Source organism: Mus pahari, chromosome 5, assembly GCF_900095145.1.
Source record: "Mus pahari chromosome 5, PAHARI_EIJ_v1.1, whole genome shotgun sequence".
In the NCBI taxonomy this organism is placed as follows: Eukaryota; Metazoa; Chordata; class Mammalia; order Rodentia; family Muridae; genus Mus; species Mus pahari.
The window spans coordinates 107,543,283-107,556,109 of record NC_034594.1 but is presented as its reverse complement, the minus strand read 5'-3'; the positions used below and the strand labels follow the sequence as shown (position 1 = coordinate 107,556,109).

The 12,827-nt window shown below is 51.8% G+C and overlaps 1 protein-coding gene across 16 annotated transcripts in view; it reads right to left on the bottom strand.

Annotated features, from left to right (window-relative positions):
* Positions 1–604: 604 nt before the first annotated feature.
* Plekha6 (pleckstrin homology domain containing A6) overlaps positions 605–12,827 on the bottom strand; it is a 143,248-nt gene continuing 131,025 nt past the window's right edge. For all 16 annotated transcript variants that reach the window (XM_029538950.1, XM_029538956.1, XM_029538957.1 and 13 more), the window contains 6 exons: positions 11,397–11,573; positions 10,112–10,279; positions 9,898–10,031; positions 9,288–9,433; positions 4,966–5,089; positions 605–4,302 (listed from right to left, as the gene is read on the bottom strand). In XM_029538950.1, coding sequence (XP_029394810.1) covers positions 4,974–5,089; positions 9,288–9,433; positions 9,898–10,031; positions 10,112–10,279; positions 11,397–11,573 — 741 coding nt within the window. In that variant the 3' untranslated portion in view covers positions 605–4,302; positions 4,966–4,973. The remainder of the gene's footprint in view (positions 4,303–4,965; positions 5,090–9,287; positions 9,434–9,897; positions 10,032–10,111; positions 10,280–11,396; positions 11,574–12,827) is intronic.

Below are 12,827 nucleotides of genomic sequence, written 5' to 3'. Positions count from 1 at the left end.
TTGAGACACGCTCTCTCTATGTAACCCAGGTTGGCCTGGAATGTTCAGTCCTCTGCTCCCACATGTTGGGATCGCAGACATGTGCCATGCCCAACTTTATACGGCTTCTTGAGCCATCCCTCACAATAAAACTTCCAACGGAGAAGGTCTCAGAGTCCTCCACACTCAGCTTAGCCTAGGGGAGAACTGAGGTGGCCTTTCTGGTCGCCCAACCACCACCCACACCCCTTCATACCCCAAATCAGCCACAGAGCTGTCAATTGCTGCGTAGTAATCTTTTTTTTTTTCCTTCTATGTTCCTATCATCAACATCAAAGGCAAATCAAGGAAGGTATCACCTGATGCTGCCGTTAGACAACCTCAATTTGTGACAACCACCCTGGCTCCAGGCTGAGGACACCCTCTCTACTTCAAGTTCTGAATACTTGTTTTGGACAGAAGTTGAGGGGTACAGTTGAGGTAGTGACAGAGAAACGCTGTCACAGGTATTGTGCCTAGTGCCTCCCCCAGCCCAGCCCTGATCTTCTTTCCTGTCTGTAACCTGTGGAGCCCGAGGACAGAGCAGCTGACACAGATGCAGAGAGGGACACACACACACCACAGGTACAAACCACTCATTTTATTTCCGGTATTGGTTTATACAAACTTGCAAGATACAAATCAGAGCTCACTGGGGCTCTTCAGTACCTAATCTAGTAAGATTGCCGCTGAACGGAGCAAGTTTTCACCTACTTCAGCCAGGCGTCCCTTCTCCAGGGGAGGGTGGTCGGCTAGACAGATGCTCAGGGGATGCTACCACGGTGTGGTCCCAACAGAGAGGCTGCTCATCTAACCTTAACTCTTTGTCTAAGGTCACTTCCATCCTAAATAAAGACACTGAGAGCATAGATTTTCCTTGTATGGTTTATTGTCTAACACTAGCAAACCAAATTGGCCCCAAATATGTGCATAAATAGATATGTGTGTATATATATATATATATATTTATATAGTATTTTTCCTTAGTTTAAAGAGCTGCCAGGAGGAAGGTGCCTAATGGGGAAGGAAGGGATTCCATCTTGTAGTAGTAGCCTTGCCCCACGAACATGCCTTTCACAAAGGCAGGAGAGCTCACTTGCTGCTTGCAAGCTTGCTTCCTGGGAACAATCTTTAAAGTGACGGTAGCAATATCTGATCTGATCGCAGCCTTTTGGCTTTTTTTGGTGGAGGAGGTAATGTGTTCACTGGGAAGGCCCTGTGTGGGTGGCCAGGACTTTCCCCAGAAGGGGTGCTTAGACCTAGGCCTATGTCTGGGCCCTGTTCACTCACAGCAAGAGCTTCCAGTCTGGGAAGAGGGCCAACAAATGCCAGAGTTGGAGGTCAGGCTTCAAAAGCTGGCCAGAAGTGCCGTCAAATTCCCAAACACATCACTTCAGATCTGGGGAGAGGTCTCGAAGCTTCCCAACCTCCTTGCTCACATCACCCGTCAGAAAGCATGTTTGCCAAGCTGAGCTGCCACGGCAGAACTCCAGCCCCCAGCCTGTCAAAGCACAGAGGGCTCCTTCTTGGGAAAGATTTAGGCTTTGACATTGACTGTGGGGCCTCCCCAGCCAGGAACCAGGCTTCAAGTCTGGATGCCAGACCGATGTGCCGTAACTCCAAGAAGTTTTAGAGGGAAATAGGTGTGACACAGAGTGGGCTCAGGGGAACTCCTAGGATTCATCAAAGAACACAGGGGGTCCCAAGCCACTCTCGGGGATCCACCTCGTGTCTTAGGTCTGTCAGGGAGCAGACTGACATCCTTCAAGATGGCTGCCAGCAACCTGTTGGCCTTTTCTCACAGAGGGGTGATGGGAGCTGGCCCAGGGGCCCACGTGGGGGCTGCACATCTGCAGTTGTAAACACTCCCTTCAGATGCCTGACCTGCTTCCCTCACGTGCTTGGCATCCCTCCGATTGCTTCCTAAAGTTGACAGTGAAGTCAAACTCTTAGACCAGGACTTTTGAGGCAATGTCATTCTCCTGCAGGATGCAGTCCGGGTGAACCTGGGGACCAGCCCTTTACAATGACTGGGTAATGGGAGGGAAGCCACCGGGGCAGAGGAAGGGGCACAGACTGGGACCAGGGACGGCCACCCCGGTCCCTCACACATCACTGATCCCTTTCAGACATTGCACATTTTGAAAATAGATCTGCTTTTTAAACAAAAGCATAGAATAGGTCTGCCTTTAAAATAAATCTTTCCTCTCCCCTTCTTTGGATCAAAAAGGCAAGGGGTGTGACTTCAACGTGCTAAAAGTGACATGGACAGAAAAACAGGTTGGGGCAGGAGCTGAGGAAAGGGTTGACATCCAGACAAATATATTACATGGGTATCTATGACATGATCACTTCCATAAAACATATATTAAGGCCATGTAAAGCAACATAAAGAGCCAGCTTTATGAAATGCAGGTGAGAGTGGTGGAAAGGCAAAGACAGTTCTTGGTATTTCACGTGTATTTCTAAAAATACCGCTTTTTTAAAAAAAAGGAGAGACAAAGATGGGGAAAGCCCTAAAATTTTGTTTCTTTTGGAAGGGGGTATGGGGAGAGAGCGTAACCTGGGAGCTGATCCCACCTACCAGTCTGTAAGGAGGAAAGGGCAGATTTGGGGTGTTTGAACTATGCAGTTAGGGGATGTCATGAAGGAGCGCTTTCCAGAAGCCAGATAGAGGCGAAAACAGGTGGACTCCTCCTGATCCAGAGACCCTCAGAAGCGAGACAATACCGTGAGCACCTAGAACACTACCTGATACACAGAGAGTGCGTCACTAGTATTTGTTGAAAGAATTGTCATCTTTACTTGCATATGAACCAGTAACTGTCCCGACCATGACGGAGTGGTGATGGGTTGATGGGAGCTGACGCAGTTGTTTCCTGGGGTCACTGATGTTCAGGCTGAAGTCCCTGGGCAAAAAGTGTGGCAGAGCAGGCCTGGCGGCTTGGTGTCTGAAGCTAGCCTTCCTTTGCTGCTGTCTGGCTACATTCACGCACGGTAGGTGGGCTAGAGGAAGACTCTGCTCTGCTCCGGTCTCTCCCTGTCCTGCCCTCCCTGGGCAGGTGGGGTGGAGGAAAGCGTCTGGCCCTGCTCTAGATGCCTGAGATGAGAAGGACCTAGAACTTGGCCTCACAGTTAAATCCTCATTCCTTCCCAGGGCAAGCCTCAGTCAGCCCACAGTACTTTCCAGGTTTCAACTGACTAGGTAAGGCCCCAAGGCTGACAGACTTGATATGAGACCATCTTCTCTCTGCCTATGACCCTGGGAGAGAGACAGCAGGCCTTGACACAGATAGGACCATCTCACAGGCTAACACTCTAACAACCCCTTACCTCATACCTTGCTACCGAGCGCCTCAGCTGGAGCTGACGTGTGCCTGGCACGAGTCCTCCTGGGGCCTCCTGCCCCGGAGGAAGACGTGAAGGTACAGAGGTGACAGGCCCTCTGCTTGGCACTGACCTAAGGCTCCACAGTAGGGAAGCCATTCCTAGTCTCCCTTCCCATTTCCCTCTTTACATCCCTGTTGCTTGTGTAAAGCATTTGGCCTTCTTCCTTCACTCTCTAAGCCTCTTTTCTCTTCCATCTTGCTCCTGCTTCCAACTTGCCCTCAGACACTGTGCAGACCTGCTCGTCATCTCTCCATAACACACCTGACCCCTCTGGGAGCCCAGGAGCCTCTCCCTAGAACTCATTGTCTTCTTTGGCTCAAGCAGGGTGGCTGGCCTCCAGTGAACTCTGGGAAGCCCATCAGCAGAGCTGTGCCAAAGCCTTGGGCATCGCTGAGGCAGCTGGGACTGAACGGGAGGAAGGTGATGGCAAGAGCTGGCCTCTCGCTGTGTTGTACGGGTTCCAAGGGATGGAGTCTGTCTTGTCTTCACTTCTAGCCCTCACCCAGAGCTGAGCACGTGCTCCCCACCAACACACGAACTCCACCGGGGAATGGTGCAGGAGGGCCACACAATGCCCTCCAGAACTGCACTTGAGATCCCCGTGACTGGGGCATCAGAGAGGACGCCATCCTGGCCGTGCCATCCCCAGTCTTGTCTTAGAACCATGACATGACAGTGCAGGCTTCTGGGCACGGGCAGCAGATGTGAACTTGAAGGCATCCATGTTCCTTTATGAAGCAGCCCCGGTCCTCAGCCTGGCTCTCTGGGGAGTTCCCACGGTGGGTGCAAGGGCAGGAGGCCAGGGTGAGAAGCCAGAGCCCCAGGTGTGCAATGGATGCTATCAGAAGGTGGCTCTGTGGAGCTTCACAGCATTGGCCTCAGCCAGGGCTTGCACTAGAAAAAAAGAAAAGCCGGTGAGAAGCGAACCCAGGGTGGCAAGCTCCAGCCAGCTTCTCTAGAGAATAAGATACTTTGTTACAAGAGCTGGGGAGCCATTCCTTCCCTAACTTGGACAGAGAGGAAAGAAGCGTAAGAAGTCAGGGTTTCCCGCCCACTCCATTCGGGACACAAGGCTCTGTGCTGCGGTGGGAGGGAAGAGCAAGGCTATGCTACTTTAGCGCTACCCTCAGTTACATTAATGTCTGGGAGTGGAGACACCTCTGCTAGGGGCCTTCTTAGGGTTCTGTGGCAGGATTGCTGTGGATCTCGCTGGGGAATGTAGCTTATTAGCAGACCGGAAGTACGGGGTGGCAGATACAGAGGTAGGGGCTAGGGAAGTGTCTTCCCGAGCAACAGACAGGTGTGGGATTAGCACCAGTCTCTTCTGCTTGCAAAGAAGCAGAGTCGTTGGCATCGCCATCTCTAAGAAGCAGCATCACCAGTCACCTGCAGCCAGTACTGCTCGGAGACACTGGTGGCTCAAGCGGACAAATGGAGGGGGACACTGCGCACAGGGGACCAGGATGGGGAGAAGCAATGGGAGGGCATCATGACTCAGTGGGGTGGGGGAAGGGCCCCCTCCCTGGGGTGCATGAAATACGGTAGAAAAGTGCTTACGTCAGAGCTCAGACCCGCATGGTATGGCTGCTGTCGGCGCCCGGGGGGCGGTCAGACGATAGGGGGTTGGCTGGTGGAGTCGGGGAAGCAGGGGAGGTGGGAGGGCTTGGGGTGGCACATTGCACTGGAAACAGAAATGAACAGGGGAGTGAATAGGAGACAAAGGATGCTAGGGGAGGAGACTGGGCGCCCAGAGCAAGCGAGGCCGCTCCCCGGGCAGGGAGCGAGGCAGGGAGGCAAGCAGAGAGAGAAGAGGTGGGATGGGAAGCTTGCTCAAGCAGAGGCAAAGCTGTCCTTAATTCCCAGGGCCAGTGGAGGACAGAGAGGCCCCCCCGAGGAGATCCAGCTACACCTAGGCTCCTCTAAGAAGCAGGGTGACGGTGATCCAGGCTGAACCTCATTCTGGGATAAAGACTCCCTTCCCATCTGAGCACTGGCAGATGCTTATTCTGCCCTGTGCAGACAGAATGGGGGCGGGGGCAGCCACTTCACACCATCTATGGCAGCTTCACCCATGATAATGATTAATAGTGCAATAAAATCACACCAGACCACGGCATCGGGCTGCCACTTAACAGAGAGGAAGGACAGCCAGAAGGATAATCATTTCCAGAGAACCCGGTTTCCTGACTAGCATAAAGTCAGCCCTGTTTTGGCGGGACTACCAGCTCAGAAGGAACCTCCCCACGACCACGTGAGAACCTGTTCCGGCTGATCTGGCAGGGGACCTGCAGGCCACACTTGGGAAGTCATTTTGAACTTTAAAACTGTGACGTTTGGACTGATGTGATTTTACTTTATTATCATCATTTCATGTGAAGAACAGCAAAGGGGAAAGACAGTAACAGGAGCGTTCCCTAGGAGGACACCAGACCCTCGCGCATCCTCAGAGCCAAGGCAGAAGGATGGCAGAGGGCGTCTCCACTTGGGCTAGGAGAAGAACCAGACCTCGGCCAGGAGTCACGCCACCTCTCCAAGGTGTGCCATTAGACTTCCAACTCCTTGCTTCCTACCCTGGCATGGGCATCATCACTTTCTCTGAGCTCTGTGCAACAGGGCCCAGGTGGCTCCTGCTCTTGCTATGGGCTCCTGTTGTTGCTATGGGCATATCCCCAGGGTGTGCATAGCCCAGGTTGCCCCCAGTGGTCGTGAGCTCAGGTCTCCTTCATATAAGGCTACTTATGCCCGGGATCTGACAGCACCACATGGTTACACTCATCTTACAACTTAAATATGCCTTTGTTCGCTTTCAAGTCTCGGTACTTTCATGTGATCCAACATACCTGTCACCTCATAGGCAAAACCACTCACAAATGCTTCCCAACACATTCATGTGTATATTACCGAAAAAGTGTTACTCATGGGTCGTGTTCAGATTCTAAACCTGTCAATAACCCCGACAAGAAAGCAAAGAGGCTCCCTGGGAAGCCAGAATGTTCTAACATCTACCTAGGACTGACAGGGTTCTGTGGATCTGGCCACTGTTACTCTGAGCTCTAACAAGTGCTGACCTGTTAGTGTTCTGAGCCTCAGATTGGAAATAGAAAGCCAGGGCTGGAAAAGGGAGAGAGGGGGCATTGAAAGGCCCTGCATAGCTCTAAGAAGGCACAAATGAAGAGAGCGCAGCGCCTTTATGAAAAGTGAAGATGACATATGAGCAGGAGGGGACCACACTTAGATACAGAGAGAGTCACACAGGGACGGCAGCTCCTGGGCTCATGCCTTCAACACAAGTCAGGGGCATAGGGATACTGACAGTATTAACTGAGGAAGGAAAAGACAGTTAGGTGAATATCATCTCTTTAACAAAACAGACATGTGACATATATGCTGACTATACCCGCTAAAATGCGTTAAGTTCAAGAGTGTGGTAAGCACATGTTGGACAGATGGGGCACTACAAAGCGTGTATATCTGCGTGCGTGAGTAGCCACACACACTTATGAGTGCATTCACCTCCCCCCTTATGCACAGATATGTTTACAAGTGTTACAGAGTATACACTGCGCACAACATTCGGGGTAGATCATGGCACTCCTGACACATGAAAAGCCAGTCACATATAAATATGCACATTCCTAGATGTTACCTTTCCCTGCATACTGCACATGTATGCATACACACACACACACACACACAGATGCATCCCCACATTTCCCCTCAAACATTCCTTTCACTCCCACACAGATCATCTAAATACTCACAGATACACATCTGCAAACATTGCCAGATACATGACATCTGTGCCAGGTACACAGACTCAGAAATGCTGCGTCGTCTCATATGGTATACACTGAATCTGCACACAGCAGCTTGGTAGACTTACAAACAGAGCACTCCTCACTGATTAGGTTGTCCATGACACACACACCCATGCCAAGCCTGCTGCTCTTGGGACCTATGCCCAGCCGCTCTCCCTCCCAGTGTCCTGGGTATGAACCTACGCCCACACTGCTAATCCACACCCATGTGCCCAGGAGTGGAGCTTGATCTAGGGCCTCCAGGCCATGGGCCAAGGATAGCGGGACAGCGGGCTAGGTCTGAGGTCTGGTGCTCCCATAGCCATTTTTTTGAATTGTTGGAGGTTTTGGCAAAAGCACAATGACCATTTGCTTTCAGCACACAGACCCTGAAATGTAAGCCCATGTGTTGTCAGGGGAAATCGGATAGGCCCCAGAGGTCTGTTTCCATGAAACCTGGACTGTTGGGTAACAATACAGAAATCCAGATCCGTGGCAGGGCAGGGGGAGTTTTTAAGCAGTGTATGTGCTACCCTTTTGAAATGGGAAGGACCTTTTGCCCAAAGCGTGTGGAATTTGACTCAAGTTCAATTTCGGTTCGAGTTCCTTTTGAAAAGTAAGGAGAGGTCACGGACAGCGTCCCTCTCTGTAGCTAAACTGGTTCTGCTGCCTTAGCTATAGGAAAGGAGCCGGTCCCTCATGGCTCTCAGCACCTGTCTGTGCAGAGCCTGACACTGGAGCACCTGTGACCTCCAGCGCCTCGCCAGCCCTCCATCATTGTTCCTAATCCTCATCAGCTTCTCCCTCGAGGTTAACTGATACTTTCTTTGTTGTGACTGACAGCCCTCTGGTTGTAATGTACATATATCAAGTTAGAAACAGCACAGAGGGGTCTCGTTTCAGCTTCAGCTCCTACAGGTTCAAGCATCTCTACCTAGCACAGCAGCACCGCCGCTGTCCCAGCACTAAACACCAGGCGCTTGGTGAGGGACTGGCTTCAGCTGCTTCTGACCCTTGCACCATCTGAACTGAAGGCAGGTGTTCTGAATTTTACCAATGAGGAAATGAAGGCTTGGAGCCCCATCCCTCCTGATTCCATTTTATCTGCTTGCTCCTGCCTCGTCAGGACTAGCGTAACTGTGACCTGTAACCTGGTCTCTCTCACGTCTGCTGATCACCTTAAGCCACGGCCGACTTCATATCACTCCTCCTAACTGTGGCCACTAAAGTCCACACCTTGTGGGCATGGTGGTGTGCACGAATAATCCCAGCACTCAGAAGCCTAAGCAGGAAGATCTAGGGTTCTAGGCCAGGCCGAGTTACATAGCCAGACCCTGTCTCAAAAACGAAACAAAATAAGATGATCCTACTATGTGTGGATGAAGCTAACCACGACCTTATCTGCCCTTCCCATTCACACAGACTCCCCTTCACTGCAAGCCCGGCCACATTCCCCTCACCCAGGATGCTACTCTAGCCTGTGGAAGTCAATCCAGTGACTTCACCTCCATAGTATCTAATTGGGACATTTGTGTCAGTGTGACGTCACCTTCTCTTCCCCGGCCGGTCTCTTCTTAGGAAAGTTAAGTTGGATCAGCAGCCAAGATGGAGATGGAGGGCTCTCAAGTCCTTGTCTGCCTTGTCTTTTTTGGGGGGTGAGGGGGTAAGGGGGGAATCATCTTTCCATTCTTCTGTTTGCATGTAGCAAGGAAGAAAGTAGAAGGAATCTTAAACGCCTAGTCCTCTCGGCCGCCATGGTGGCCAGCGTGCTTACGCTTCCTGAGGAAGTGTCATTGCCTTCTCTGTGACTTTCCAGAGGCAGATGGCTCTGAGTTCCCTGCCACCTCTGACCGGTCCTCTATAAAGTGGGTGTGAGCACCATGACAGCTGAGCCCCTGGAGGTTGGCCACTCTGGCCCCTTCGTACCGAGCCTAGCACAAAACCCGGTGCTTAGTCTGACACTGAGAACCGTCTCCTTGGCCTGGCGACTCTCCTGAGCCTGCCCCCCTGGCGCTACTGCACTTCCTCCCCTACACCTGGTCAGCTGGTGTCCCTGGCGGAGCGAGGCCCAGCCCCTCTCACCAGACAGCATGCGGCCCCTGCGGGAGGCCTCGGTCGCCAGGGTACAGGAGATTTCAATCCGCTTCTCCTGCTCCTGCAGCTGGCTCTCTGAGTCCTGGGGCACGTCCACAGAGTCCCCCTCGCCGATGGGCACCACGTTCTGCATACTGAAGAGGCACAGACACACAGACATGGAGGGAGGGACAGCATGGTCCAATTGGCTTGGGGTGGCCTGCGCTGAGGTTGGTGGGGAGGGCCAGGGGCCTTGGAGTGTGCAGCCTCTGGTGCCCAGCAAGGCTGTCCCTAGGAGTGAGGGAGACCCTGGCAAGACTCTTGGGACCCCTACCCTCAATGTTCTCAAATGAATTTTCAAAGGTTCAAGTGAACATGTGGGGCAGCCTTGAAGGGGCGGAGGATGAGCAGAGAGGCACCCTCTGGTTTGTGCACAAGCCCAGCAGGTCTTTCTAGGGACCAGACCAGCATCCTCATTTTTGCCAGATGTCTGCTGCCTCTGGCCACTGCCTTTATTTTCTCTACCCTGGGGAGGCAAGGTGCCTCCGAGACATCTAGTGCCCAAGGAGCCTGGGTACAGGGAGGGCAGTGGAGTGGCTGGCTCGCCTAGGCCTATTACCTGGATTTGGCAATGAGCGTCTTGATCCTCTCCACCTTCTTCTGCTTCTCCTTCAACTCCTCCGGGCTCAAGGGAGTGTCAGGTTCCAGGTCAATGTACCGTTCAGGGATGAGGACTTTGTCTGGAGTGGAGAGCTGTGGAGAGTCTAAGGTCACCACCTGAAACCCCCGATTCAGGCCATCCTCCTGCCACAGCCCCTCCAGGACCCACTCACCTCCTTACTGATGTCCACATCGTAGTGTTGAGGCTCCAGTTCCATCTTGCGGAGCCTCGCGATCTCCTCCCGTGGTGTCTCATATGCCTGACCACCAGGTTCCTCGGCTCTTAGGGCTGCCTCCAGGTTGGAGATGTCTACTTCATGGATGCTGCGGTGACGGCGCACCTGGGGGACAGCACTGTCATGACCAAGTCACTTCTACCTATGTCTCCCTCCAGGCAGTTCCTAATATTTCTGTGTCTTTGCCCTGACCAGCATCCTTACTATCTCTATGTCCGTGCCCTGACCAGCATCCTTGACCAGGCTCCCTCGAGCCTGCACTGCAGAGCCACCCTCCTTTCCCTCTGCTTCCCTAACTCTGCCTACAGCAAGGCCCAGAGGCAGAACCTCATCAGTGTCTCCTGTCAGTGCTCTCAGCCTGCATTGCACACATGGGCAGTGGAAGCCATGGATCCCATATTGGTTTCTGATCATTTCATTCTATGGAAGGTCTGACCTATCGACTCAAGCAAAGCCGTACAAAGGTAGGATTTGCATCATGTTTCTTCTCTGTTTCTGAAACCTACTATAAAAAAAAAGTTAAACAGGGTACCTTGGCTCTACCCACCTCTGTTCTAACAGTGGTGTGACCCAGGAAGCTCCTGGTTTCTCTTGACTCTATTTTCTAGCTATAAAATAGGTGATACACTTGAAATCATTGCCATCACTGATGGGGTTAAATGAAGGAATATGGATGATTCTCTGAACAGCACTGCTTGGGGAGCTACCATGGCTATCTTCAGGGGACCCAGGCCAATGCTCTATATTTTACTTATTTTTTTCTTTTTTTAAGTATGTGTGTGTGTGCGTATGCGTGTACGTGTGCATGTGCATGTGCGTGTGTGTGTGTGTGTGTGTGTGTGTGTGAGCACACTGACATAAAGTATGTGTATGTGAGTGCCTGCTGAGTCCAGAAGAGGGTGCTGACTCTTGCAGCTAGAATTACAGGCAGTCATGAACCATCTGATGTGGGTGCCAAGAGTCCTCTGCAAGAGCAGCAAGTGCTCTTAACACCAAGTGACTTTTTAAATCCTTCATTTCGGCAAACACGTTTGTCATTCATTTGGCATTACTTTCATCAAGCATAAAGAGGCTTTAGCACTTCTAGCAGTGGGGTATCCCAGGAGCCCTGCTAGGTCGCCCCCAGTCTTCCAGCTCCCTGGTCCCATCTGCCCATGGGCTAAGGGCAGCTGTGTGGACAGAGAGCAGAGCCCGGGCCTCCGGGCAGCTGGGAGGACATTACCACTTTGTAGGCGGGCCGGGTGCTGGGCTCAGGGGCTGGGCTGGCTGGGAGCTGTAGGCTCCTCCGCTTTTCCTTCATGGAACCGCTCTGATGCCGCCTCATCCGGTCCATTTGCTCCTCGACGCTCATCTTCACCTTGCCCTCTCCAGAGAACACAGCGCTCTTGGGGCGCTCTTGCTGTAGTGGAGAAACAAGGCTCTGCCAGGTAGATGCTCCCCAACCCACCAGCTTTCTCATCTCGGCCTGTGCTGGAAAGATTCTTTCTGTGGGTAGCCTGCCCCAGAGGGCTGAACAATGGTTCCAGAAAGATACGTTGAATTTATTCTGACCCCCGGGGCCTGCAAATATCTTATTTGGAAGTATGACATCATCCTGAATCAGGGGTGACTTAGCAGCAGTCCTTGTAAAAGACAGAAAAGATGACAACACAGCACAGAAAGGGGGTCACATGACGGTGGGGGCCGGGACTAGAATGATTCATCTACATGCAAGCAAGTGCCAAGTCTGGTTAGCTGGATCCACACATAGGAGGGAGGTCAGAGCAGAGCCTCCCTCAGCACTGTCAGCGGGGACCAACCCTGCCAGCACCTTCTTTGGGACTCCGTATATGTGAAGAACAGATTTCTGTTGTTCTAAGTTACATAGCACATGATGGTTTGTTTCAGGAGCCTTGGGAAGCCTGAAAAAACTGGGATACATAAAGTATGTGTATGTGAGTGTAGGAAATGGAGTGCTAAGAAGTACTTAGCACTGTGGGAAAGACTTTGGAATCAAGAAGTGGAAAGAGACTGGGAGAATTTTGAGGGGAATAATGAGGGAAAAATCTTAGATTTCATAGGCATGAATGGGAACTTTGAAAATGACTCTGGTGAATGACAGAGGAAGTATAAGAAGAGAAGCTGGGAGCAGTGGCCACACTTTTAATCCCAACACCCAGCACCCAGAGGCAGGAGGATCTCTGTGAGTTCTAGGCAAGCATGGTATACACAGCAAATTCAGGTAAGCAAGGGTTATATCGTGAGTCACTGTCAAAAACATAAAAATAATACATGAAAAACAGGAGAGAAGGTGTCTGTTGTGTTAGAGCGAACTCATCACCAACACCATGCAGGCAGAGGAGGTAGAAAGGTGGCTCAGGGGAAAGCAGCCACATGAAGGCTTCAGTCCGAGTCCCCAGAACCCACACATACATGCAATCCCCGTGCTCATGGTGAGACAGAAGGCAGACAGGAGAATCTCTGGAACTTGAGGGCTGGCTAGCCTGGGCTACACAACACCAAACAAGAAATTCTGTCTCAAACGAAACGGAAGGCAAGGGCCAATACCTGAATCCTCTGGCTTCTACATGTGCACTGTAGTATGTGCCTTGTACACACACATACATCACTCTCTCTCTCTCTCTCTCTCTCTCTCTCTCTCTCTCTCTCTCTC